General features: G+C 40.5%; 1 protein-coding gene across 5 annotated transcripts in view; it reads right to left on the bottom strand.

Moving 5' to 3' along the window:
* Nucleotides 1-226: 226 nt before the first annotated feature.
* Nucleotides 227-26,019, bottom strand: part of THRA (thyroid hormone receptor alpha) — a 169,831-nt gene continuing 144,038 nt past the window's right edge. For all 5 annotated transcript variants that reach the window (XM_032236929.1, XM_032236928.1, XM_032236932.1 and 2 more), the window contains 5 exons: nt 19,412-19,559; nt 18,833-19,038; nt 15,567-15,713; nt 11,594-11,852; nt 227-10,431 (listed from right to left, as the gene is read on the bottom strand). In XM_032236929.1, the coding sequence (XP_032092820.1) occupies nt 10,181-10,431; nt 11,594-11,852; nt 15,567-15,713; nt 18,833-19,038; nt 19,412-19,559 (1,011 nt within the window). In that variant the 3' untranslated portion in view covers nt 227-10,180. The remainder of the gene's footprint in view (nt 10,432-11,593; nt 11,853-15,566; nt 15,714-18,832; nt 19,039-19,411; nt 19,560-26,019) is intronic.

The following is a 26,019-nucleotide window of genomic DNA, read 5'->3' as shown; positions in this document are numbered from 1 at the left end:
ATAAAGTCTGAATTAATCTAGTGTTGTAAATTCTAGTTCAGTGTTTCTCAACCTTGGCTACTTGAAGATGTCTGGACTTCAACTCTCAGAATTCCCCAGCCAGCGAATGCTGGCTGGGGAATTCTGGGAGTTGAAGTCCAGACATCTTCAAGTTGCCAAGGTTGAGAAACACTGTTCTAGTTGAAGCGATAAACTGTGCTAGTTCATTCACAAACTATTGCTATTTAACAATAATGCTACCTAACAAGCCACTATCACAGAAATGTCAACCAGATCATCATCCAAAGTCTCATGGTTTTAAAAGATGAAAAATCACTTTCTTAATTTTTCTTAATACCTCAGGCTTGGCTTTCTATCTTAAGAAAAGAAACCAAGAGCCTAGTTTCTCAAATTATTTAAGGGAATACAGAATTTAGCCAGATCACTTCAGCTTGCTAGGCAAGAACAATGAAGGGTTCATAACTCTACACAGGGCACCTAAGCTGAAATCACAGAAATGTTTCTAGTTGGACAGACCATCTCTCATTCCTTTCAGAGCCTCATAGGGACAACCAAACACACCAACTAAAGTAGTATAATAATTAGCCAAGACAAATAAACCAAAACAAATAGCTGACATTTGTCTTCCCCCTACACTGCCTTCCATTTGAGACTTTGGCAGGAGGCTCTGCATGTAGAACAAACTTGTGCAAAGTGCGGTTTACACTTTGTATACATAAGATATTTGTGCACAGTTGAAAGAACTATACTTATTAAATATATATATATATATATATATGCTCGAGATGAAGTCAAGCAGGATGTTCTGCACAAGCTCACTGAAATGAATGAGCAGTCCCACTCATTTCAGGTAGGGTCGAAATAGAAGCTGTTCCTTTTCAGTTCAACTATATGTATTATATATACACACCTAAATATGTTCAGGCTCCTTCATCCAAGGTAATACCATCTGTGACTATTTTCTCAGGACTACAAAGCCGATCTTACATCTTGAAGTTGAGTATGCATGGGAAATTCATAAATGAAAGTACTCAAATACTATTTTATAGAGGCTGTACTATTTGGTATAAGGCAATGAGGAATTTTTATCCTGCCCCCTCCTCCCTGATAACCAGGGGCATTTTTACATGCTTTGTAGATTTCAAACATTAAGATGTTCCAATTACACCTTTTCAAGGCAGAATTAGTTTCCAAGTTGGGTTATATATAAAATATTTACAGAATTACAAATGCTGAACAGACTGTTCACTTGATTGATGTGTGAAAGTGTGTCCTTGCTGGCAACTTACAGAGTATTATTAAGGCTTCTAGAAAGATGAGTGTAGAGAACTGACCTCAAGATGGGGGTAGCACTGAGGCTTGAATCTGCCCTACTTCAGCTGCCCTGACAAGATGAGGGGGAATATGAAATATTGGTGAAGTGAGGCCAAATGACAAACGTGTTTGAGACAGAAACAAACAAGAATGGGGAAAATGAGGTAAGGTTAACATCAAGAAGGAAAATATCTGCAAACATACAGAAACACATATACCTACATTTAAGATATTCCTCAACTCTGCCACAAATGCTTGGCAGAACAGTTTGAACCCAGAGAATAGGCAAGGCTCAGTACTTCTAGCTTTCAGGTATAATCAGCCGGGCATAGCAGGAATATAATATTCTTAGTATGGGAGAGAACAAACCTGTCTACAAACAGGGAATGCAAAACCGGCATGATAGAAGGAGACACACTGGCATGTGTGTATGAGACAGGAACCTTCTTTTCACAGAGAAGCAAATTTGTACTAGATATGTTTGTACCTCTTAAGAATATTAAAATACATACCGAATTTGTTAGCTTAAAACCACAAGATTGGACACCCATACATCTGAGGTAATTTACACTGCAGATTCACAAGTCCCTTATTTTCATTATTACAAGTAAAACATACACATTTAGACACGAGCCAATGCTGATAGTGTGTTAGGGACACATCTGGGGTCACCATAAACCAGAGCGTATCTTTCTCATATACCAGGAAGATGTTTATGTAGGAACACCACCAACGGTCAGAATAACATACTCATTGAGATAAAGAATACATGTGACCAGCTCTGGCCTCAGCGGGGTCTCCTGGCAGCACCACAATGCCTAAACTGTTTCACAGCTTCTGCCTTTGCTCAATCTGCAAGAAGTGAAGAACAACCTGCCTTTGGATGGCATTCGTTTTTCTTCTGCTGTCCGAGTTTAAAATAAAAATCCTTTAGGGCCCTGAGCTGCCAAAGAGGATGCTGGAACCTATAATTTCTACAGTACAAGTAGCAAAGCAAACTCAGCTCAACCCCCTCTCCAAAAAGAAGGGGGAAAGGTATTAGTTCTAACTGAAGGTGGAGTTTGGAATAAGGTAATGATAGGAAGATTATTTGAGATCTGTTTTTTAGGCTTCCGGGTTTAAGGGGTAAGTTGCAGATTAGATACCTATGCAAACCTTTTCAGCCTGGCAAGGAGGGTTATAATTGGCAAGAGCGCCTTAGTTTCTGCAGCCCTTTGCAGGCAGCAGAAATATATAGGTAATCCTTGTTTAGCAACTGCCAAAGTTATGACAGTGATGAAAAAAAACTATGCAATCCTTGCATTTATAACCTTTGCAGGTCTGTAAAGCAAAGGAAACTGACATAAGATCGCAAGGACAATCAGTTTCACTTAACAACCACATCATTTAAATTGCCAGGGATAAATGAGAATTACCTGTAGTTCATTTCTCCGTTATCAAAAGAAATGGCATTAACCTCCAGAGGTTTATTTTTCTCTTTTAAAGAACTATGTGGCAGAATTTTGGATAAGTACTTGAAAGGCTGGCTGCTGAGGGAGAGTAGTAAGTCAAGAACTAGCACTAGAGAATAATGTGTGTCTTTCAATGTGAGACTGTCCAGTTGGGACTCCTTGATCAGTGGGGAGGGAAAGCGAGGAAGGAAAAAAGAACAAAGAGGCGTCTGACCTGAGGCAAGAAAGCCAAATACACTGGAACAGTTTTTGGCAGGCAGGCTGGGGAAGAAGATCTTAAAAACCGTTATTCTAGGTCAAAACCAGCTTTTTATTTTTTATGTATTGCTTATTCTTATTCTAACTGGAAATAAGAAGAAATACGAGACCTTCCAAACACTGTAAATAGTTTTGTCGAATGCTCGGTTTCAGGAATCTTGTTTTTCTGCCTCTCTCTTTGGAAGCAAACAGCCCCGCACTTGGACGCCATGAGAATTTAGACAATTGGAATACAATGGTATAAAATTAAGGCTGAAGATAAATTTATCAATTAAAAGGTAATCTGAAAAAGGATTTATTTGGGTTGTTGTCTGCAATACTTTGGCTTCAACTCAATTAAATGGAATTTATGGAAGCTGAACTTTAGAATCAACCCAGATGTTTGAGCCAATTAATATTTTCACTCTGAATTTTTAGCAAACTGGCTAGGTCTGATTGCAGAAAAAAGCAACAACTTTTGAAAAAATCCTCAGAAAAAGGCATTATTCATGCTTATTTGTGCAGGATTTCTTGTCCTAAATAACTAGGCAGAGCACCCTGGAATACTCTAGAAATTTTCAAAATGCTATGTAAGAAGCACAATGGCCACAAATGCACTGCTTCCAAAGGAAGATCAAAAATATTTTGTATACTGGCCACGTTTGTTGTAGGTGCCAGCTTGGGATAAACATTCCATCTTATGTGAGCAAAAAGAAGAAATTTTTTAAGAAGAGAATTTCAAAGGGCTGGATTTTTTTCAGCTTGCCCTTATGCTGCTTTTTAGATCTTTTCTCAGCTGATCATTCCAACTCTTTTATAACCTAACTGAATTGATATTATTTCGAACTCCTTTTACAAGTGAATTGACTGTATTTAATGCATGTAATGTACATCTAAAGACCTCAATTCTCCCTCAAGCAACACTCAACTCTTTCAAATGCTACATTCATCACTGACCCAAGCAGGGTTTCACATATTCGGTCATCCTAAGATCTACTGAATTTGTCAAATGATTCAGTAAAAACATTGTTTATGTGATCACGTTCAACTCAATAGCAGCTCATTCATAACAGAAAATCATTAGCATGGAAGGCATATGCTAACAAACATGCTTGAGGCTTAGAAATTACATACCTTGCAAAGCATCTCAATTTCTGAATTGGACAAGAATGGGTTGGGAATACTAACCAGCTTTGTGTAGTGCAGATACATTAGTGAAAGCTGTACCGCTCCCTGAATGAAATATGAATAAGGATAGAAAATTAGTTAGCCAGTAAACACCTTTTGACATGTTTCTGTGATATCTGGGATGCATTATATTTTTTTTTAGTTTAGAATGAATAAATAGATGGGGGGAAAGAGTATAAAAAGCTAAAGGAGTAGCTTGAGTTGAGTTCAATTCCTGATTACATGGGTAATTCTGAATATTTTTTTTCCTTGTCAAAGGTTATTCAATATTCCAGTGAGGGAATACACATCTCAGAGATCTGATTTCAAGCCAAGTCCCTGAGATGCATAGAAATTTAAGGAGATTTTTTGTTTCCTTTATTTACAACAGTTGTATGCCACCAGCCCAATCATGGACAGCGGGTAGGTGTGGGGCTGAAATACTATTGCAGTAATAACAGATTGATTTTTAAAATACAATTGGAAAATGGTTAAGTAGGAAAAAGCTCCTGCCTGAAAACTTGGTACAGCACATTGCTTTTTTAACAAGACTGTTTAACAAGACTACATAAAGTCGAAGGACAGTGCAAGAATTACAAGCTGCTGGGAGTCACAAATCGATACCTAATATTCTATTTTATTTATTCATTGAGTTTCAATTTCAGATTTCAGCTTTTGTTGTAACTCTTTTCTGGCCAGAAAGCTGGTTCTCACTACTCACATCTGCAGAAATTCCTAAAAGATTTCCACTGGAAGAGCCAAGGAAAGAAAGCATTGAAAAAAAAGCTAAGGAAAATTATGGCCTTATAGGGAAGCATCCATATTTAATTCTGAATAAGAATGGGTCTTGCATAGTGGGAAAGCAGCAGATTAAGGCTGGGTTCACACATTATATGTTTTAACCATGATTTAATGAATAAATTAGCTGAGTTCATAAAACATGCTAAACCATGAACTATGGCTTAAAAAGATGACCAAGTTTCATACAACATGCTAAGCTAAAATCAAGGAAAATCGCATTGTATCTTAACATAACGTATGAAGCCAGCCTAATAATAATGCTAAGTGTAATGATTGTATGAAAAAAGTCTATCAAGAAAAGGGGAAACTGCTTTGGATGGTTATACTAACACTGGGCACTATTTAAAAACTTAATAAATTGTGATTATCTTAGCACAGGAGAGAGATCTGGGCTCCTGAAGCAAAACAAGGACAGCACAGAGGAACCTGTAGATCACAGCCAATTCCTCCTGTTTTAATCAAATACTGTGCTTCCCTTACCGAATACTCCTTCAAGATAGTTGTTTCCATGGTCTAACATTGCCCAATTGCACCACCAAAAGTAAATATAGCAGTCAAAACCCCCAACCTGGAACTAAGCAAGGGCTGTTCTTGTGAATAAGTGCTACATAAATCTCTGGATAAGTGCTATATAAACTTCTGTGGCGGAGCACTTGCAGTGGGACCAGAGAGGACCCACATTCAGTTTGTAACAGCCCCAATTACCAGAATCTGACGCTCATTCTCTACAAGAGGAAGCAGAAAATGACGTTTCCATGAAAAATGCAGCCCTACCTTTTGTGGAGGATTCTGAATTGCTAGAAACCCAAACAGTCAGATCGCTTCACTTCACTGCTCTCCGGCCTCACGTTCTGCTTGACTCTAAGATGCCATCGCTGGGGAAAGCGGCCTGAAGTATTGGGGACTGCTGCCCGCCCAAGGAGAGAATACTGAGCAACAGAGGACACTGGTCTGCTTCCATTTAAGGCAGAAATGTATGTCCATAAAGTGAGTCTTATATATTCAAGTCCAAAGAATGTATTTTCTGCCAAACCTTTTAAGATACAGGAGAAGGGCCTAGCAAAAGAATTTTAATGGCCATGTTGAAGCAAATCCAGTGATTTTGATAGGATTTCCTTCTGGTTACGAGTTCAGCCTAATTAACCTCTGTCTCTCACAGACACAGGAACAAACACAATGCACATGCTCTCTCATACACACAAGCACACATACCTCATTTTATTGCACAGGGAAGATTAATGTAAGAAGGGAACTGTTTACCAAAGACTTGCAAGCCTGTTTCATGGGACCAATACAGATTTTAGAAGGGATGGGTAATATTAGAGAAGGGCAAAACAATGAGGGTTGCAGCAAGAAAGGGCAGTGCTAAGTGGTCTGAATAAACTAGCTATTTCTGAGAAAAGCTGGATTAAGTATGAAGGAACTTACATTTCTAATAAGCCATGTGCATATTGTGTAGGTGTACAGGGAATAGCATGTTATAAGTAATATAAGAAAACACCAGTCTTTGAAATTAGTCAACCAGGCTATAAAGTTCCTCATCTTTGGATGCTTTTCAAATTGTTATTGCATGGGTATGAGGCTTTGGGGATATTTTCAGGCAAGTTTCTTCAGCTTCTATGCTGAACAAAATAAGTTTCCTCCATCAAAGAAATCCAAGATTAGCTCATATCTTCAAGGCAAAACTTCTGCATCTTCTCAAGATACATTATTTCAATGGACCCAGTTTTATTCCTTGGGGAAATAGCTGGTGGAACAACAACTGGGCATGGTGTTTCCTATGCACTTTAAACACAAACATCTAACTCCCAAATCAAGAAAAGCTGAATGCTGCTCTAAGAAAAATGGAACAATTAAGAAAAACGTGGGCTTATTTTGCATAATGTATTCTGTTTCTGCACCAGAGGTATGTATCCTACACACCACTGGAAATCCCAGTTAAGGTCTGTTCTGAGGATTCATTGGGCCTCATAAGCTGTCTTCACTACCATAGCAGTTAGAAACTTGCTTTTTTTTTTTTTTAAGAAAAAAAAACATGAGACTGTTAAGATCTGTATTCATAATCACATTTGACGACTGGGGAACAGGTATTGCCTTGAATATTATCCAGTATGACTGCTGGCATTTATCACCCCAGACTCCCTTCAATTCAAGCCCAGCAATTACTTCCCCATTTAACCCCATGTCATTTAAAGATGATAAAAATAAAGCAAAAATCAAACAAACAAACAAAAAAGCATTATGTCTTTTCCAACCCAAATTTTTGTTTGTGTGATTTTTCCTTTTTGTGAACAGACCCGTACAAAGATTTTCCTTAATTAAAAAAAAATTATACATATTTATATATATATATATATTTCTGTATATTAGCTTAAATTGGAGCTGAGTTCTCCATGCGCCGGCCTCTGAACCTTCAGATGGTACATCCAACATGCACCCAACCCATCACGTAACATTTCCCACGGCGTCTTGAATGAGGTAAGAGGTAAAGGGTTTTTTTTCCAACGGAAACCATGTGACAGAGAGAAAGAGCAAGGGAGGGGGGGAATAAAAATATACCCCTCTCCCGAATAACATTATATTACAGTTGCAGAAAAAAGAAAAAGTCTGGCTATTAATTTGACGAGAAATGGATCTATCACAGATAAAGCAGTTTAGGAGAGATAGAGCAATCTGATCTATGGACAGTGTTAAGTGCCAAAATACTTGCATTAAGGTGATCACAGTCTGGCTTGCATTAAAGGTGAAAAAGATAGGAAGAAAGCGGGAAGCTGGTGGTTGTTATCTTGTTTTTTTGTTTTCCTTTAGAAATACCTCCTCCAAGGGCAAATCTTTAGAGTGGGAATTCGTAACTGGATGTTCCATGTCAAATATGGGCCTAGGTACCAATTGCTCCACCTTCCCCAAGCATCAGCCAAGAGGCAAAAATCCAGGATTAAAGGCAGGGCTGGTGGCTATTGAAATGGAGTTGTAAGGCCTGGTCAATCACAATTTACCCTACTCCCCTTCTCCAAATAATGTTCCCATAAAGCTAAACTGCTGGCCAGAACTTCAGAGGTTCTATTTTCCAACAACCAGTCACAACCACATAAGCACAACACTAAATAATGAGGAGGGGGAAAAAAAGCTGAAATCAAATGGAAACAATATCTAATTTGAAAAACTTGAGGTGTCTTTCTCTCGCCAACTTGGCCAATTCAGTTTTACAAATGTGGGTAGCCTGCCTCCAAGTTCCCAACTGGATCACCTCTGATACAGTTCATGCAACCTGAGGCTCGGGGCATTGCTCTGCCTATGACACTTCAAGTGAGGCAGGATGACCCTCCTTTTGTGCAAGGAAGTGCATTTGTATATTAGTTCATTGATCTAGCACCCCTCCGAAAGGGAAAATTAGACCTAATCAGGCCAGGATAACCTTTCCAACAGGCCTTGCAAGAGGAACCTTTGCCTTTTCTTCCCATGTGCACAGATACAACTGGGAGTACAAAAGGGCCAGTAACTTAGAATTGCAGGGGACATGGAATGCTGTGCAGGAGAAAGAGAAGTTATTATGCAGAGCCCACAACCTCTTAATACAGAAAGGCTGTACAATCCTGGGTTGGAAAGGGTGTGCCATGTCCCCATGAATTTCACTGTCTTTGTGTTTTCTGTATTGCTAAGTGCCATCCCCCCCAAACCCCGCCAAAATAAGAAATAATTGAAACCTAACTTTGATTCTCTTGGAGCATTGAAGGGTTAGGATTTCTCCTCGTTTCTTCCCCAGAGAGAAGGGCGTTGAAGGGAGGGTGCAGCAGGGCAGCGAGAATACTAGTGCAGAAAGAAGTGTACCGCCACGTGGCGTGGGAAAGCGTGTGCAAAGAATTAGCAAGGGCCGTTTCAAAGCCCAGTGGGAACATTGCATGCAGCCTTTCAGCTGGGAGGGGGCAGCAGGTGTGGGTGGGAATCTGTTAAATCCACCCACCTTGCTGAACATGGAGGTAGATTGGCTGAAGCTTTGGGGTGGGGGGGGGGAAGAGGACATCGGGGCAAGGAGGAAGGCTGATGAATATACCTCTCAACACTGGAACACAAATCAGGCACCTCTTAAGAGTGCCATTGCCCTGCAGTGCCATTCAAAGCAATATAAAATAGATCATTTTTTTTTATTTTTATAGTTCAGTCACCTGTTTCCCCATTAAGGGAGGAGCTGAGGGGAAAGATTTTTATCTCACTCAAAGTGCATTTGTCCTTCACATGTGGACCTTCAGCCTCAACTTGGGTTTATTCTCTTTTCTTGCCAAAATATCTGTGACCTTCCTCCTCCCACCTGCCCCTAATTATTTAATAGGATTTCTCTTTTCCTCTCTCTCTCTCTCGGTTCCATTTCTTTCTTTTACAAAAAAAAGTGCATTTTCGATTTTAGCCTCCCAGGGAGGATAACTAAATGCTAAAGTTCTTAAAGAAAAAAACAACAACCAAACACACTCTGACGTTTCCTGGGACTGTTATGTGCAAAAGAATATATATATATATATATATATATATATATATATATATATATATATATATATATATATATATATATATATATATATGTATGTAATCAAGTCCGTTTAAACAAGAGAGGTTTGATCAGGGCTCAAGAGGTGCCGATTTCTTCCAGTGTTGTGGAGGGGCAGAAAACTTTTCTTTAAAGAAGGGGAGAAAGGCAAAGCATTTTGGAGGGAGGGGGGAGAGAATAATATATGGATTGTTTTTCTCTTTTTTATGTTAAAGTTTAAGACAGACATTTCACCCTGGAAAGATGACTTTGGACAACAGGGGACATAACAAGGAGGAAGGTGGGAATTGTATTGTCCACTTTTTTTAAAAAAAAAATCTGCCTAGACAAACGATGTGTTGGCTACTGCACACGTCTACCTCATAACCCAGATTTTGTATACCTTTGACTTTTTTCATGGCCCACCCCCTACCAAGGATGCCCTTGCTTCCCCTATCTAGGGGATTCATTGATGCTGACGTGCAATATTTAGAAAAACAAAAAGAAAACAAAAAGAAAAAAAATGAAAACAACAAAACAGAACAAAACAATGAAAATCTGTTGTGTCCGAGGTGATGAGGTGAGGGCCCTGTGACCCAAGTCCAGACATCGCCCCAGCCCCAAATTGCCCCATGTCCCCAATTCGCCCATGCCACCCTGTTTGCCCCCTCCCTCCATCCCTCCTCACGCCCTAAACTTCCTGATCCTCAAAGACCTCGAGGAAGAGTGGGGGGAAGAGCTCCGTGGGGCATTCCACCTTCATGTGCAGGAAGCGGCTGGCATGGCAAGCCCCAATCATGCGCAGGTCAGTCACCTTCATGAGGAGCTTGGGCCAGAAGTGGGGAATGTTGTGTTTGCGATAATTGATGTAGTGTTCAAATGCCAGCAGATAGGTCTCTTGGCATTTTTCAATCTTATCAACGCAAATTAGCCCACTGCGATCTGCAAAATAAATGGAAAAAGAGGATACATGTTAGGCAGGCTGAAGCTGCATGTATGAATTTGTCCCTCTGCAATCAACCAAGTTGCCCCAATCCCAAATTACCTTTCTGACTGACTAAATCTTACTAAAGCCCTCTATGCCCAGATTAGAATTAACCCCGTGTTCTCCATATGTGCAAAGCACAGCACCTGAAGTTCAGCTCCTTAGTTTTTCTGCCCCATAAAAGAGAGCATCCACAAATGGGCTTGCAGGAAGGCAAAGACTTTGTGAGACAGGATAAGATCTTTGTCAAAGTCTGTAGAAACTGGCCTGACTAGCTGTTTTAGGCACGAAGAATTAAAGTTCCCCATTCCTACTCTAGTGTTTAGATATACAGTTTCTCTATGTGTATGAAGAGACTCCAGAGATTAAAAGTGGCTCTTGCTCACTGCTTACAGCTATCTTATAATGATCTTCAGAAAGATCACTTAATGACTATTATTGGGAGTGCACCTCTGTCACTTCATAGAATTGCTTACTGACAGTCATAATATAACTTTTTACTCTGAATCACTCAATTCTATCTTCAAAATGACTCTCAAATTAAACTGACCAAGCTTCCTTTCTCTCTGGTTTCTCAGTGCAACCTTCTCACCTGAACATAATGATGCAGTTCAGTTAATAACATTCAACTTGAATTCAATTTTTCAACACATCCAAAGGCCACTTTAACTAATCCTACAATTGACTGACTGAAGCCATTACATTAATCCTCTTCTTCATTATTTAATATCCTTTTAAACCTGCAACAATTCACTAGCCAGGTGCAACATTCCCTAATTCCACAAATGTGACACATATTCTGCTGGAGAATTGGAAAACTGAAAAAAATATACCTAAAAATACAAACTTATTGATGGTCATGGTCTCACTTAGGCATTTTGACAAATGCAAAGTTGCACATGGCCCATCCTTGACCTCAGGGAAAAGTTGCAGCTAAGATGCTAGCCCAGGTTCTACCTTCTCACAAAGTACAACTTCAATCTGAATTCTTACAAAGTTATTGATAATTAACGGGGGTAATACTGAGCTATATACAGCCTTAGCCTGACTCACCTATGTTTGAATAATGCCAATCACATAAGGGGCACACTGAGAACATAATCCATCCTCCATGCATACCTGAGGACATGAGCAGCACAGCCTGGAGTAGTGCCACTTCAGTGTCATCCAGGCTGAAGGCAGAGAGGGATTTTCCCAGATCAAAGATGGCATCTGATACTACGCCCAAGCCACCGTTCTTCAGCTGCTCCCGCTTGACGGCCATTTCACCACTGAGCGTCAGGGTTTCACTTTCAGGATCATAACGCACAGCTGCCCGCAGTGACATAATCTCCATGCAGCAGCCCTTCAAAAGGATGATCTGGTCCTCACAAGGCAGCTAAAGGTAGAGAGACACATGGTCATCTTGGCTCTGGCATACATGGTTTTCTAGGATAGTCCCCACTGGAGCAAAATAAGATCTTACCCCACTTCCCATAGAATGAAGGTTTTTTTTTGCTTTCCGAAGAGAAAATTAGTGCAAGCCCTTAAGGAATGGCTGTGCTATCAATAGTGGGCCCCAGAAATAGAAAGAGTACACATTTCCCCAGGTCAAAGTAGCAGGAAATCAAGAGCCAGAAGTTAGTTGTGGTAGGAAATGTGATGCTTCTTTTGAAAGTCACTTATTTGCAGGAAATGTTCTCTTTTAGCAGCTGGCTCTGTTCACCAGGAAGCTAACTGAAATTTGCTGCCCTCAGCTAGTTAGATATGCTCCCAGGATGGCTATCAGACCATCTATGAACAACAAGTAACTGCATGATAATTCTCCTACAATTTTCAGCCTGATACAATGCTCTTTCTCTTCTGCATTTGTGACCAAATCCTTGATTTCCAACTTTGGCTTATTTATCCAGCCTGAACATTTTGAAGACATAATAAGATAGTTTGTGGTAATTAATTCACACAATCTAAAGCCATTATCTAGGTAATATTGAAGAGGATACTTTACACTGCTAACATTAATGCTGTATAATATAATAGCTGAGTTTTCACAGCACATTAGAATAGAGTAAAATGATGTTGATAAGTTCAGAATGTTCTAGAATCCTGCCTGGGTCTTAGAGTGCTATAAAACCCCAGCCATTCAATTTCCCTAAGTGAAATAGAACTAGAAAATAGAAAACAATTTTCTGGAAGTATGAAGAAGGAGGCTCAACTACTTTCATTACTTAAGGGAAGGACTCTAGATTTACTTGATGTTCTCCATTTGTACAACCCACACCCTTATCATCTCTGGGCTAAACTACTGCAATACAGGCAGTAGTTAATCATCCATTTGCTCAGTAGCTGTACACATTTAGGACAATTTTGAATGAAGGGCCTTTCAACTGGTCCTTGAAGTTCTGAGTACTTCAGAACTCCCACACCATATGAACAAAATTCAGGCCAACTCAGTCTTATTTGCTTTTAACCTTTTGGCAAGCTGCATGTGGCTCTATTCCCTGTTCTTGTGCCTGTCATACTGTATGCCTCTACCATAACGCCCGCGGTGGTCTTTTACATTGGTGCACCCAGGGGCTTTTTTGCATACGCTCCATTTGCGGGTGAATCAAGGCTTCCATTCATGTTCTGCCCAGGGCCTGTCTGTCACATTAAGGAAGGCTCATGTTGCACCAGTGAGAAAGAATATCTTTTGTAGGTGGAGCTTTCTTTCACACCCTGGGGCTCTTGTGCAAAACAACGCCCTGGGGAGGACACAATGCAGGCCATGGGTGGGGGGGGGGGGAGAGATGATTCGGCTGCACTAGGATGAAACAAGACAGTGTGATAGGAGGTTCCGTCTTTTAAATAGTCTGCACAGTGTAGTGGTATTGGTCAGGGCTGAACAACAGCGGCAGCTGTCAGCAATGGATAGATAGGCGGCAAAAGGGGCAGAGATGGATGGGAGCTAAGCAAATGGGGGGGGGGTTAAAGAGGAGGCTGGCTCTTACTTAACCGCGGCATAGAGATGGGAGGGAGTGGCTTAGATCGGGCTGGGTCCTCAACTAACGACTGTGGGAATTTAGTTAACAGCAGCAATCAGGAGTGCAGAGATTGCCTTCACTAAGGAATGCATTCATGTGATGTTGTCATGATTTAGAACTGCATTGCTTAACTATGGAAATTTTGGTCCCAATTACTGTAGTTAATGGAGAACTATCTTTAGACCTCAACTGAGGCTGCCTTTGAAAGCTACTCAGGAACTGACATAAGTGCAAAACACTTATGGGCCAGTGGTGGGTTTCCGAATTTTTTACTACCAGTTCGCTTGCGCATGCGCAGAAGCATCCAGGCCAGTGGGTGGAGCCTCCCACCGCCGCTACTACTGGTTTGGCCGATCTGAGGTGAATCGGGAGCAACCCACCTCTACTGTGGATCCTTGGCTTGTGGCTGGCAAGCATAGGATACAGCAGTGATTTGTGGCATGTCTTGGCTGCCAGTGAGTTTCCAGGTACTGTTCAAAATGCTGGTTTTAAATTGTAAAGCCTTTTATGCTTTGGCTTCCTGGTGTTTTCAGAATCATCTCCTTCTGAAGGTTGGGAGGAGACTGAAAGTCGTGACTCCCCACTGCAATTCTATGACTTTAGAATCTCCCTCCCTCCACCATCCTTCCGGTTTATAGTCTTATCAATTACACCTTCTTGATGACATTTAGATGTGGTAAAATGATATCATTCCAGAAAACCTGGGTGACTGTGAGTGTTATTTAACTTGTCTCATCTATTATATTGATCGTTCTTTTGATGTAAACTAATGGTATATTCTGTTTTGTTGGAATAGATGGTATAGGGGAATTGGAATAATCATCAATACCAACATAATCATTTATCCACCTTGGGAATGAACAAAGGCTTAGCTCCCTCCCTTCTTCAAACGCCTCTCTACTTTCAATACTTTCTGGAGTTCCTATTCATCCAATCTGCTGCTTCGGTGTAATGTTTTTTTTTCTTTTAGTTAAGGATTTCTCCTGTACAAAATGATTCCAGTCAAGCAGGAATCACAAACTGAATATGACAACATCAGAATATGCCCAGTTAACTAGGCCATATGATTGTATCACTGAAAGCAAATCTACTATAGCAGAAGAATCTCCTTGGTTGGTTATATTTAGTAAGCAATAAAGTTCAATTTAACTAAGCAAAGTCTATTCGGGGTGCAATGCATTCTAAGTTACAAGAGCTATTCTTTTTGTAGTGATCCATGAGCCATTCCATAAAAGATCTTGGAAAAGGAGTAACATCATTTGATAGAAATATTTATGAAATTTCATTTTCTTTTAATTTAAATCACGCTTTAACCTTGCAGACATAGGATGAACTAATACTATTTGACACTTATCTTCATAATTCCCTATCATCTCCTGTGTATCTAAAGAGCTGAAGAAAGGTATATGACCAAAGTAGGGCTGGTGGGACAAACCTCATAAGACTAAAATCTTTCAGACCAGGACTTGATGGGAGGAGGGATGGCATGTGAAGATACTGATGATGTGACCATAGAAATATTCCTCAATTTATAATCATAACAAAGCCTGCCCATTATGGTTATAAGTCATCATGGTCTTAAAGTGAGTCACCAAGTGACCAGACCTAATTTTACAACCTTTTTTTGAAGTGGTCATTAAGTAAATGTGGTAGTCATTAAGTGAACTCATTGTTCACTCTGGGGCATTGTTGTTGAAAAAAATGGAAGACTGGTTTTCTACAAAAATATAAATTGTGGTCACATAATCATGGGACTCTGCAAAAGCCTGTAAATGGGGGCTGGTTACTAAACTTCCAAAATATGATCATGTGATTTCAGGAGATGGTGGTAGCTGTTGTAACTTCAGAATCAGATTGTAAGTACCTTTGGGGAAGGGGTCTCCATTGTAACTTTGAAATGTCATTAAGCGACCAATCATAAATCGAGGACTACGTATATATTGTATTCCTATGTCTTCCTAACAACCAACCAAAATGGTTTCAATTATTATAAAACAAGAATATAGGGAGAAATTCTCTGGAAGTTCAAAACTTCACAACCAAATAATCAAATTCCTCTACTCTCTCTTTGCTCACTATCCTTTGCTTACCTCTGAAAACATGGGCAGTTTTTTGGCAAAATCCACCACACGGGTGATGGCAGGGGTAATGATCTTCGTAAACTCACTGAATGCCTCCAGGTCTACTTTGTCTCCATCAGGCATGGAGGCCATTGGTGACTGACCAATATCTTCAGGCTACGAGTGGGAGAAAGAAGCAGAATTAAACGTCTGCAGAGAACTAACTCGGGAGACCCCATACAACAGGAAATTTATCATCCAGCCCTAACATTGGAAATATAACTCCTATCTGTCGATAACTTTTCCTTCTCTCAACTTCTTTACAAGGTGATGATCTCTTTAGGGTACTACAATTAATATCAAAATAATATCACCCTATTAAAATATTTTAATAACCATTATAATTATTATTTGAATGATTTTTATTTAAAAATCTTTAAAATTATTAAAAACAATTTAAAAGACCAGTTTTAGCAGATATTATTCTGCTAATACACTGTGCAAATGTAAGAGTTGCATTGCTGAAAATACAAGTTTTGGTCCCTTGAGGCTGGGAAGATCAGAATCCGTGGTTCTACTCCAATGCACTAGTTTGAGAATGACACCCATCTGCCTTTGGCTGTTCTGGATCTGAGTGCTTTTGAAAAAACAATATCAGCCTTAGAGAGCTTCCTCCTGTTTTCCAATGAAAATGTGGAAAGCTTTCCACACTTCATTTCCCAGGCATTTGGCATACTTGGGAAGACCATACTCAAATCATGTGCTGATAAAGCCCAGAAGTCTCCACCTCTCAGGTTTAAATTTCTTTCTTATACACAAGCAGTTTAAGAATAGGGCCTGTTTAGTTTTGTTATATGAACTGAAGAGTAATGCTTTTTAGTCCATTTTTAGACTAAATTTTGGGAGTACTTCCTGTGTTCGGTAAGGAACTGCTGCATACTATAAAGGCTGCGGGAACAGACAGAGCAATCTTAACCCATGACCCCCTCAGTCTGCTGGCCTATTTCCTCTCCCCACCCCCAAGCCTCACTTTCTGTGACCTCCATGTCCTGACCTGCCCTGACATTAACTGATTATGGCCAGCAGAGGGCACCCCAAGCCAGCAATTCCTGCTCTGCTTAGAAATAGGGGAGGAGAGAGGGGTGGCATTGAGGGGTTTCCATTCCATCTGTCCTTGATCAGAGCTGAGAGGTCACAGCTGTGTCCATTTGCTCAAGCAAATTAACCCTTCAAAGGTACCTCTGCAGCACCGAATCTGCTAAATCAGTACGTTCTAACCTCAGCAAATTTTAAGATGTGTAGATTTCAGCTTCTAGAATTATCCAGCCAGTAGGTGGCTGGGGAATTCTGGGAGTTGAAGACCATACACTTAAAATTTGCCATGTCTGATAAATACTATGCTAAATTATGGCAGTGAAAGTAATCTTAATAAAACATAGTTGAATTATCAGTTTTATCATTATGTTTACTCTGACTCTGAGCTTAGTATAATTGTTAACATTCAATATGCAAAAGTGTAAATAATGTTAAATGCATAAAATATTGGGTTTTTTTTTTCAAGGCCTGGGCATATGGTGTACTGAAATAAAATAAGTTTATAAAAATAAAATAAATTTCGCCAGACAATTTATGAATGAATGAAAGAGAGATTTTAAAATTATACTGTATATTTCTGGTCTGAAATTTATTCAAATTCAAATTAATAATAAATGGAATGAGAAAAAGTTTAAGAGAGACACCATACAGCTAAATGCCTGTTTTGAAAAGGTGCTCACAATTTGGAATAGATCTATAGCATTAGGGTACATTCATCTTCTGATTTTAGCACAGAACTTAAGATTTTTTGGGTGCAAAATGGTCCTTTTTAATGGCACAAAGTTCCGCTTTTGCCTACTTCATAGTAGCTTTCTTACTTTTACTCATAAATGGAGCGCTGCAAAAGAGCTAGCACAGGAGTGTCAAACTCAATTTCATTGAGGGCCGCATCAGGGTAGTGTTTAACCACCGCAATGGGCATGGCCAGGGCGGCCAAATGCCGCCAACTGGATGCCACTCGTGTTGGGGGCACTTGTGGTGGCCCAAGCGCTCTGCCAGCAAAAACCAGCTACCAAACTCCATTTTTGGCTGCCACAGCCTCCTGCAACCCTCTGCCAGTGAAAACGGAGCTCTGTTTTCAATGGCAGAAGCACCATGGGCCGGTCCTTTGCTATTTCTAGGGTGGCCCCATGGGACAAATCTAAGTACCCCACAGGCCGGATCAGGTGCCGGGGCCTTGAGTTTGATATTCCTGATCTAACATATAGCTGAAATATGTACTTACCAAGTATCTTAATTAGTTTAAGCGGAATGTAAATATACTTTGTCCAGATGTATAATTCTAAGTACATAAACTCTAACTGTATATTTATGTCTTTTTCCAATGGTTAAGGAAGAAACCAAAGAAAAACAAGTTCCGATGTTCAGTTAGCTCTGGAATGATTTGTATAGTGTTCCTCAACAAGATGCATAGACTTCAGCTCCCAAGACTTCCCCAACCAGCATTCTGGGGGTTGAAATCCACACATCTTCAAGTTACCAAGAATGAGAAACATGTAAGTCCAATATCAGCACAAAACAGAGGCATGTGTCAAATTATATGTATATTTTTTGGTAACCACTTGATGCCCAGTAAATTAGGCATAAATTCACTTATAATCCTGGGCGTACTTTTATTTTATCAGATCCTGGGGAAAGCCTGGGGTAAAGGGATCTACAGAAAGACAGGCTTTCAAAAGAAAAATAGGGGCGGACAATATTACAGACAGTCCTTGCCTAATGACTCTAATTGGGACTAAAACTGTGGCTAAGTTAAGTGGTGGTTAAATGAAACATCATGTGAATGCACTGCTTAGTAGTGCAGTTCTAGCAGTCCCAGTTATGGTTGTTAGGTGAATCACCTGTGATTGTTTAATGAGACATCAGGCAATTGCAACCTGCGACCTCTTGCTGGCTTCCCCACTGACATTTGCCAGTCAAAAGCTGGCTGAGAAGATTGCAAATGGCAATCATGTGAACTTGCACAATGCTGCAACTGTTCTAAATGCCTGAATTGTGATTATGTGATTGCAGGGACCATGAGATGCCTCATAATTCATTTTTTCCAGTGCAGCTGTAATTCCCAACAGTCGCTAAATGAATATAATTTAGGAAGGACCATACGTAATCAAAACGAAAGAAGGGAAAGAAATACGTAAAATTGTGTATTGTGTCAATTCTGACAAACAGAACAGTGCACCCTATTTGCCAGTACAATTTACCAGGAATTTCCGCTTCTGTTTCCAATGGCTGCCTTGGGCATTGGTACTGCAGTGTGCATCCGTAGCGATGCGTATCAGCTCCCATTCCTCTGAGGTTGGCTCTGGCCGGTGCTGAAGGGATTTCATCATTTCCTCTTTGCGCCGTCTCTCCCGGTTCTCTTCAATCAGCTTCCGTTTGGCTACTCTCTTGGAGTCATCCAGCACCACTAGGAGGGTGGTGAAGAATGAAGAGGTATGAGAGGAGAGGGGACTTCACATAGAGCCAATCAGAATTCTGCAACCAATTTGGCCAATTCCAAGGTGCCAAAGGGAACTACGAATAGCCATCTGATAGGATGGCTTAATTAACACCTCAGGGAACACTAGGACGCTATTCCAGGGACTCAAAATGTAGGGATTCAAAGATTATCCTTATGTAATTTTACACACCAAACAATTATTTCCCTCTTTTGATCCTTCAATGTGTGTCCATTCTTGGGCACATTTCTTCTCCTCTGCTCCCTGTAACCACTCCCGTCCCCATTGCCTCAACTCCCCCCCCCCCCACCCAGTTCTCCACAGTGGGCGCAAAGCCCTTACAGTCCATGGCCATGCCAACAGCAATGCACTTCTTGAATCGACAAAGTTGACACTGGTTGCGGGTAATCTTATCGATGACACAGGAACCATCATATTTGCAGGAGTATGTCGGATGCAGATTTTTCTGTATGGTCCGTCGGAAAAAGCCCTGTGGAAGAGAGAACACAGTGAGACCCAGGCAGTTCTGAGAAAGCAGAGCATGTATTCTTTGATTCTCCAACCCTCCATATTCTACTCCCCCCCAACCCTTGAGCTTCTATATTCTATCAAAGAGGACACAGCCCTGTTGTACGTAATGCTATTGACCTTTCTAACTAAACAGGCCTTTTTTCGGCTATAACTATCAGTGACAGACCTGCAATCACAGAGATGACTTGGGTAAAAAGATATCATTTCAGTATTTGGAACAATAGGTTGCTATCAATGTGAATTGTGGATTTCAATGGTATGTGTATCTATGGTTCTAATCCAAAATATAGTCACCTTGACATATTCTGGTACCATAGTTTCTTAGGATTGAATACAGGACAATTTACCAGGAAACTATTCTCTTTTTACTGGATCTTAAAGTTTTTATTTGATTTCACTAAGCCTTCGGAGATAAACTTTCCAAAGGATCACATCTGCGGACTAGTACTTTTTTTCCCCCATTACCAACCCTTAAATTTTTCTTAAGCCTACTATTAGCTTTTAAACTTTTTCAGCCCAGGACTAATTCCACACTTCAACGCAGGACTGGCTGGCATTTTGCCACAATTGAGTGATTTATGATGCCACTTGAGTTTTATGCCCAAGGCACTGTTTCTACCTACAGTTTGTTTGTTTTCTATTTAAGTCTGTGTTTCTTTTACCTTTTGATTTTTAAAAAAGTAAATAAAAAGAAAGCAACGGTAATGCTTTTTAGCCATATGTCAGGTACAACCTATTTGTAAAACAGGATTGTACACTGTATATATAAGGGCACTATCTTTTTCGCCTTTCTGTGCAAGAAAACGGATTTTAATTGTTTTAATTATGAGCTGGTCCGAGTCATATATATAAGAAGGGAGTCTATAAATTTACTAACAATTCATTCTTCACAGAGATTGCTGCAAAATGGGAAGATTACTCCTATCTAGAAGGTTCTAGCTACCAAAAATAACTTCTTGTCAGACCATGTGAAACATACAATTTTCATAATGCATAAATAAAGGCAAAAAAAGACAGCTTGCATTAGGATGGCTCTTGAAGCAAATAAAAGTGGGAGAGGGAGAATGGGCTAATAATTAAGAGGGAAATATACTCTGTGTGTATTCCAAGATAAATTTATGATTGTTACGAACTTTATATTTCTACGTTAAATCTGGCACTGAAATTAGGTTTTATGACAGTGTTTTACTCAATCTTCATCCAGAATCTTTAAATGTCCACTCATCTTTTCCCCATCCCCATTCAAAGAAAAGTAAACCCAACTTTGCGGCAATCTGAAGTACTACAAGGAACTGTAAGAAATTCTTAAAGTCCACTGTAGAAAATGTCTGCATTTCAGGCATGCAACCAATTGTTTGTGTCTGTGTGTTTAATATTATCTTGCCTCTCTGTATACGAAGTAGTTATATTTCAAATTGAGCAATTATAAAAAGAAAACCTCTTTTTTTCTGCTGCATTGTGTCTTTGAACTGTGTTTGAACTGAACCCACATAGTCCAGATCCAATAGGGAGTTGACTGGGGGTGGGGGGATTATTGAATGAGGCCAAGATTTGAAGGTATCATTCCTCTTATTATAACATCCAGTGCACCTTACATTAAAAAAAACACTCTGCCCAATTTAATGGCATGCAAACAAGCACATTTTCATATACTTCTACCTAAACCAGGGGTAGTCAACCTTTTTATACCTACCACCCACTTTTGTATCTCTCTTAGTAATAAAATTTTCTAACCGCCCACCGGTTCCACAGTAATGGTGATTTTATGAAAACCTAATGAAAATGTTTTTAAATAATGCTATGATTTTTTTTTAAGTCAATTAAATTTTTAAAAAAGGAAAGTGCTTCAGTATCGGACAAAACCCCTACCGCCCACTATGAAAGCTGGAACGCCCACTAGTGGGCGGTAGGGACCAGGTTGACTACCACTGACCTAAACAATGTCAAAGTAATAGCATTAAAAAATAACATTAATAAAAACCACCTAGAACAGGGGCGTCAAACTTGATTTCATTGAGGGCCACATTAGGGTTGTGTTTGACCTCGGAGGTCCGGGGTTGGCATGACCAGGATGGGTGTTGCCAACTTGACATCACTCATGTTGGGGGCATCTGTGGCGGCTTGGGGTTCTGTCAAAGAAAACAGGCTACAGAGCTCTGTTTTCGGCTGTGACAGCCTCCTGCAAACCTCTGCCAGCAAAAATGGAGCTCAGGAGGGCCACCCGCATCCCTCCCAAACTCCATTTTCACTGGCGGAAGCACTACAGGGTGATTCTTTGCTATTTTCAGGGTGGACTTGAAGGCCAAATCTAAGCATCCCATGGGACAGATCTCGCCCACGAGCCTTAAGTTTGACACCCCTGACTTAGAAAATTCACATGTTATGCCTGGGAATCTAAAGAGTTGAATTCCAAGGCATATTGCTACTGAATGCAGAAATAGACCTCCTAGAAGAGAAGGAGATGGCCATCTCAAGAGATGGATTGCAAGAGGCCACCACTAAATGATACATTGCAACCTCTAAGTGAAAATGTAGTGAATTATTAGTTAATTATAGGACAATTTTATGGAGTGATTTCCGTACAATATACATGGCTGTAGAATGTCCCTTATAGAGATAGTCCTCTATAAGGTTATAGACTTACAGCAGTTCCTTTAGTGACTGTTCAAAGTTACAATGGTTTATATCACTTACAAATGACTTATGGCCATTTGTCACACTGACAAACCTTGTAGCATCCTCATGGTCACATGATTTACACTTGGATGCTTGACAACTTGATTCACATTTATGATGATCGCAGTAAACCCAGGGTCATGCCATCCCTTTTTGTGACCTTCTGACAAGCAAAGTCAATTGGGAAGCCATTCACTTAACATTCGTGTTACTAATTTAACAACTACAGTGACTCATTTAACAACTGTGGCAAGAAAGGTTGTAAAATGGGGCACAATTCATTTAAATTTTAGCAATACAAATTCTGGTCTCAATTGTAGTAGCAAGTCAAGGACTACTTGAATTTTCTATTGCAGGGCCCACTAACCCTAAAACAGCATAGGCTGTTATTAAGTTCTCTCCTCCCTGTCTTTAAAAAAAAAACCTAGTTTATAGTGTTGTATAATCTTTGTCAGCCACATATTCCAAATTTCTTTACTGCTAATCACTGCTAATTAGTCAAACCACATAATTTCTCCTTCCTTTCATTTTGGGCATTTAATATTGATTGTAAATAAATTCTCCCAGACATAATGTTTAAATATTTTGGTGTTCTCTAATAATGCTAATTATAAATAATCGTAATTGTGGTAGCCAGAGCGATGAATTTGGACCAGGAAGATATAGATTCAAAAACATAACATCATAGATGTCTGTGGAGATTCTCAGTCATCCAGGTCATGGTTGTCCCTCTTTTTTCAAGAGGCAACTGGACTTTCTGGTTTTTCTTTGAAGACTTTTCACTTCTCATCCAAGAAGCTTCTTTAGCTCTGACTGGATGGTGAGGAATGGAAGGATTTATACTCCTTTCAGACAACTGGTCATTTGCATTCTTTTAGCAAGTTGTTCAGGTCACCTGAAAGTTTATCGGTGTTGGGTTTCTACAACCTGCAGCTCCGGAGCCGCATGTGGCTCTTTGGGCCTTCTTTGTGACTCCCTGTCGGGTGATCCCACTACTGGCTGGCCCTGTCCCTCGCCATCCCCTCCCAGTGACTCCTTGCCAGCCTTAGAAGATAAGGGCAACAGCAGGGGATAGAGAAGTGACCGCGGTTGATTCTCTGGTGCCTCACTCTTGCTGGAGTTTCTTCCAGCTCTTGTTGATGCTGGACGTACTTTGGTCACTTGAGGAGACATGAAACCTGCTCTATGCCTCAAGATACTGGCCCAACCCAACTGCGACCAATGCCGGCTTCACTAACAGGAGGGCTGGCATGGGATCTGGGAGGATGGGACAATGGAAAGGGGGACAGATCCGCATCGCCCAGCCGTGGCTTTAAAACTTGCACAGGGGACTTTTGATGCCCGGAGGACACTTTTCAATAAAAGCTGGTGGCGGCACCATTCCTTTGGAGGACCAAAGAAGTTCAGGGCAGAAGAAAAAGAGGGCTGGTCCCGCTGAACCTCACACGTCCACCCCAGGGGTCAGGCTCTAATAAAGTCAGAGCACCCTCACCAATGGTGCTCATCCATCAGCCGGTCTTCCCCCCCTCTGTTTCTCTCTCTCTATGCCTCTCTCCCTGTGTGTGTGTGTGTGTGTGTGTGTGTATCTGTATCTCTCTCTCTCTCTCTCTGTCTCTTCAGTCTCTCTCTCGGAAAGCCAAGGCTGGGCCAATTCAGCAAGCTCTTTTTGGGGCTCTTTACTACTCCTTTTCTTTCTTCTTGGCAACGTTTTGGAAATCCGTGCTGGCTGAGGAAAGAGTGTGAGCCATGGCAGAGGCTTCCCTTCGGGCAACTCTCCTCCCTTCTCCTTTTGCAACCACAGCTGGCCAGAGAGACACATAGAGAGAGAGAGAGAAAGAGAGAAAGGGTGATAGAAGGGGATTTTATATATATATATATATATATATATATATATATATATATATATATATATATATATATATATATATATATATATATATATATATATATATATATATGATTAGATAGATAGATAGATATAGAGATAGAAAGATAGATAGATAGATAGATAGATAGATAGATAGATAGATAGACAGACAGACAGACAGACAGACACAGACAGACAGACAGGAAATAGAGAGGGAGAAAAGGGGGAGAGGGGGGAGATAGAGGGAGAGAGGGGGGAGAAATGGGGGAGAGAGACAGAGAGAGATACAGAGAAAGGAGAGAGAGGGAAAGAGAGAGGGAGGGAGAGATACACACAGAGGGAGATACAGAGAGAATGGGGAGAGAGGGAGAGGGAGGGAGGGAGAGATGTCAAAAGGGTTCCAGGTGTTTTTTAACAACTGGTTCTCTGCCCTAATGACCGGCTGAGTAGACATGGCTAGGGATGGAGTCATGTGACTGAGTGGGAGGGAGTGAAGTCGAGTTGGCCATGCCCACTCGGTTTTGTGGCTCCCAGTGTTTTCTTTTCTGTGGGAAGTGGGTCCAAATGACTCTTTGATTGTTTAAGGTTGCTAGCCACATTGTGTGTCATCAGGGTCATCTGAGTGATGCAAATGGGTGTGGATCCTTCTTGGAACTGTTGAAAGGACTGTATTGTAGACTGGAGATGGATGATGCCGTATCCCTCCCCCTCTGTTAAGAGAAGGCTGTTCAATTTTGACATAGATGGCCTCTATGACCCCTCTTTCAAATCAGGGGTCTTCTCTTGTCAAAAATGTAGACTTTGTTGTCTTCAAAAGAGTGGCCTGTATCTTTTAAATGCCGGTGGACTGCTGAATCTAGTCCTGATGTATTTGTTCTCCTATATTGTGCTATGCGCTTATGAAGTGGTTGTTTCCCAATGTACACATCTGCACATGGCTCACTGTATTGTATTGCGTATAGCAAGATACTCAGTTTTTGAACATATGGCACAGCCGTGTTTCTATCTGTAGAAATCTTCACTGTATTTAAAATATGTACTGGTCAAACAGAGGTCCAGCATGGCACGTAAGTGGTCTGAGCTGAGCTTCATTCTGTCACTTAGGGTGCTGACATGTAGCAGTCATTTTTTCACTTCCATGACAGCTTTGATGGTTTGGAATGCAGTTGAACAGAGAAGTCACATCATAGGAAACTGATCTCATTCGGGTCCAGGTTTAATTTTCAAACCTTGCTGGCGAAATCCTGTGAATTGTTGATGTGATGGATGGTGTTGCCAACTAGAGGAGCTAATAAGGTGGTTAGAGTTTTGACAATGTTGTAGGTGACAGAGTTGATGCTGCTGACAATTGGTCTGAGTGGAGTTCCCTCTCTGTGGATTTGGGGGACTCCATATATGCATGGGGTGGCTTCCCCAGGATGACACAGTTAAACATGCAGGTGACCTTAATGACTTGCTAAAAGGATGCAAATGACCAGCTGTCTGCAAGAAGTATAAATCCTTCCATTCCCCACCATCCAGTCAGAGATGAAAAAACTTCTTGGATGAGAAGCAAAACCTCTTCAAAGAAAACCCAGAAAGTCCAGTTGCCTCTTGAAAAAAAGCACCTTTGGGATATAACATTATAAAACTTTCAGCAAATTAGTATCTCTATCCCTTAATTTGGCCACTTGGTGATAGGAAATAGAGATGGCAAGCAGGCATAACATACATGGACCAAGTGAAGAGAATTCATAAAAACTTTTTCAGCTAGCAATCAAGTGGCCAAATAACCCACATTACTCTCTGCAAAAGAAACAGTGTGATGCCATGTAAAATATTTGGGATGATTTACCTAATGCAGCAGAAATATTCACATAATTAATCTTTCTGAAGT

This window comes from Thamnophis elegans, chromosome Z (assembly GCF_009769535.1).
Source record: "Thamnophis elegans isolate rThaEle1 chromosome Z, rThaEle1.pri, whole genome shotgun sequence".
Classification (NCBI taxonomy): Eukaryota; Metazoa; Chordata; class Lepidosauria; order Squamata; family Colubridae; genus Thamnophis; species Thamnophis elegans.
Note: the sequence above shows the minus strand (reverse complement) of the source record. Positions and strands in the feature narration are given on the sequence as shown.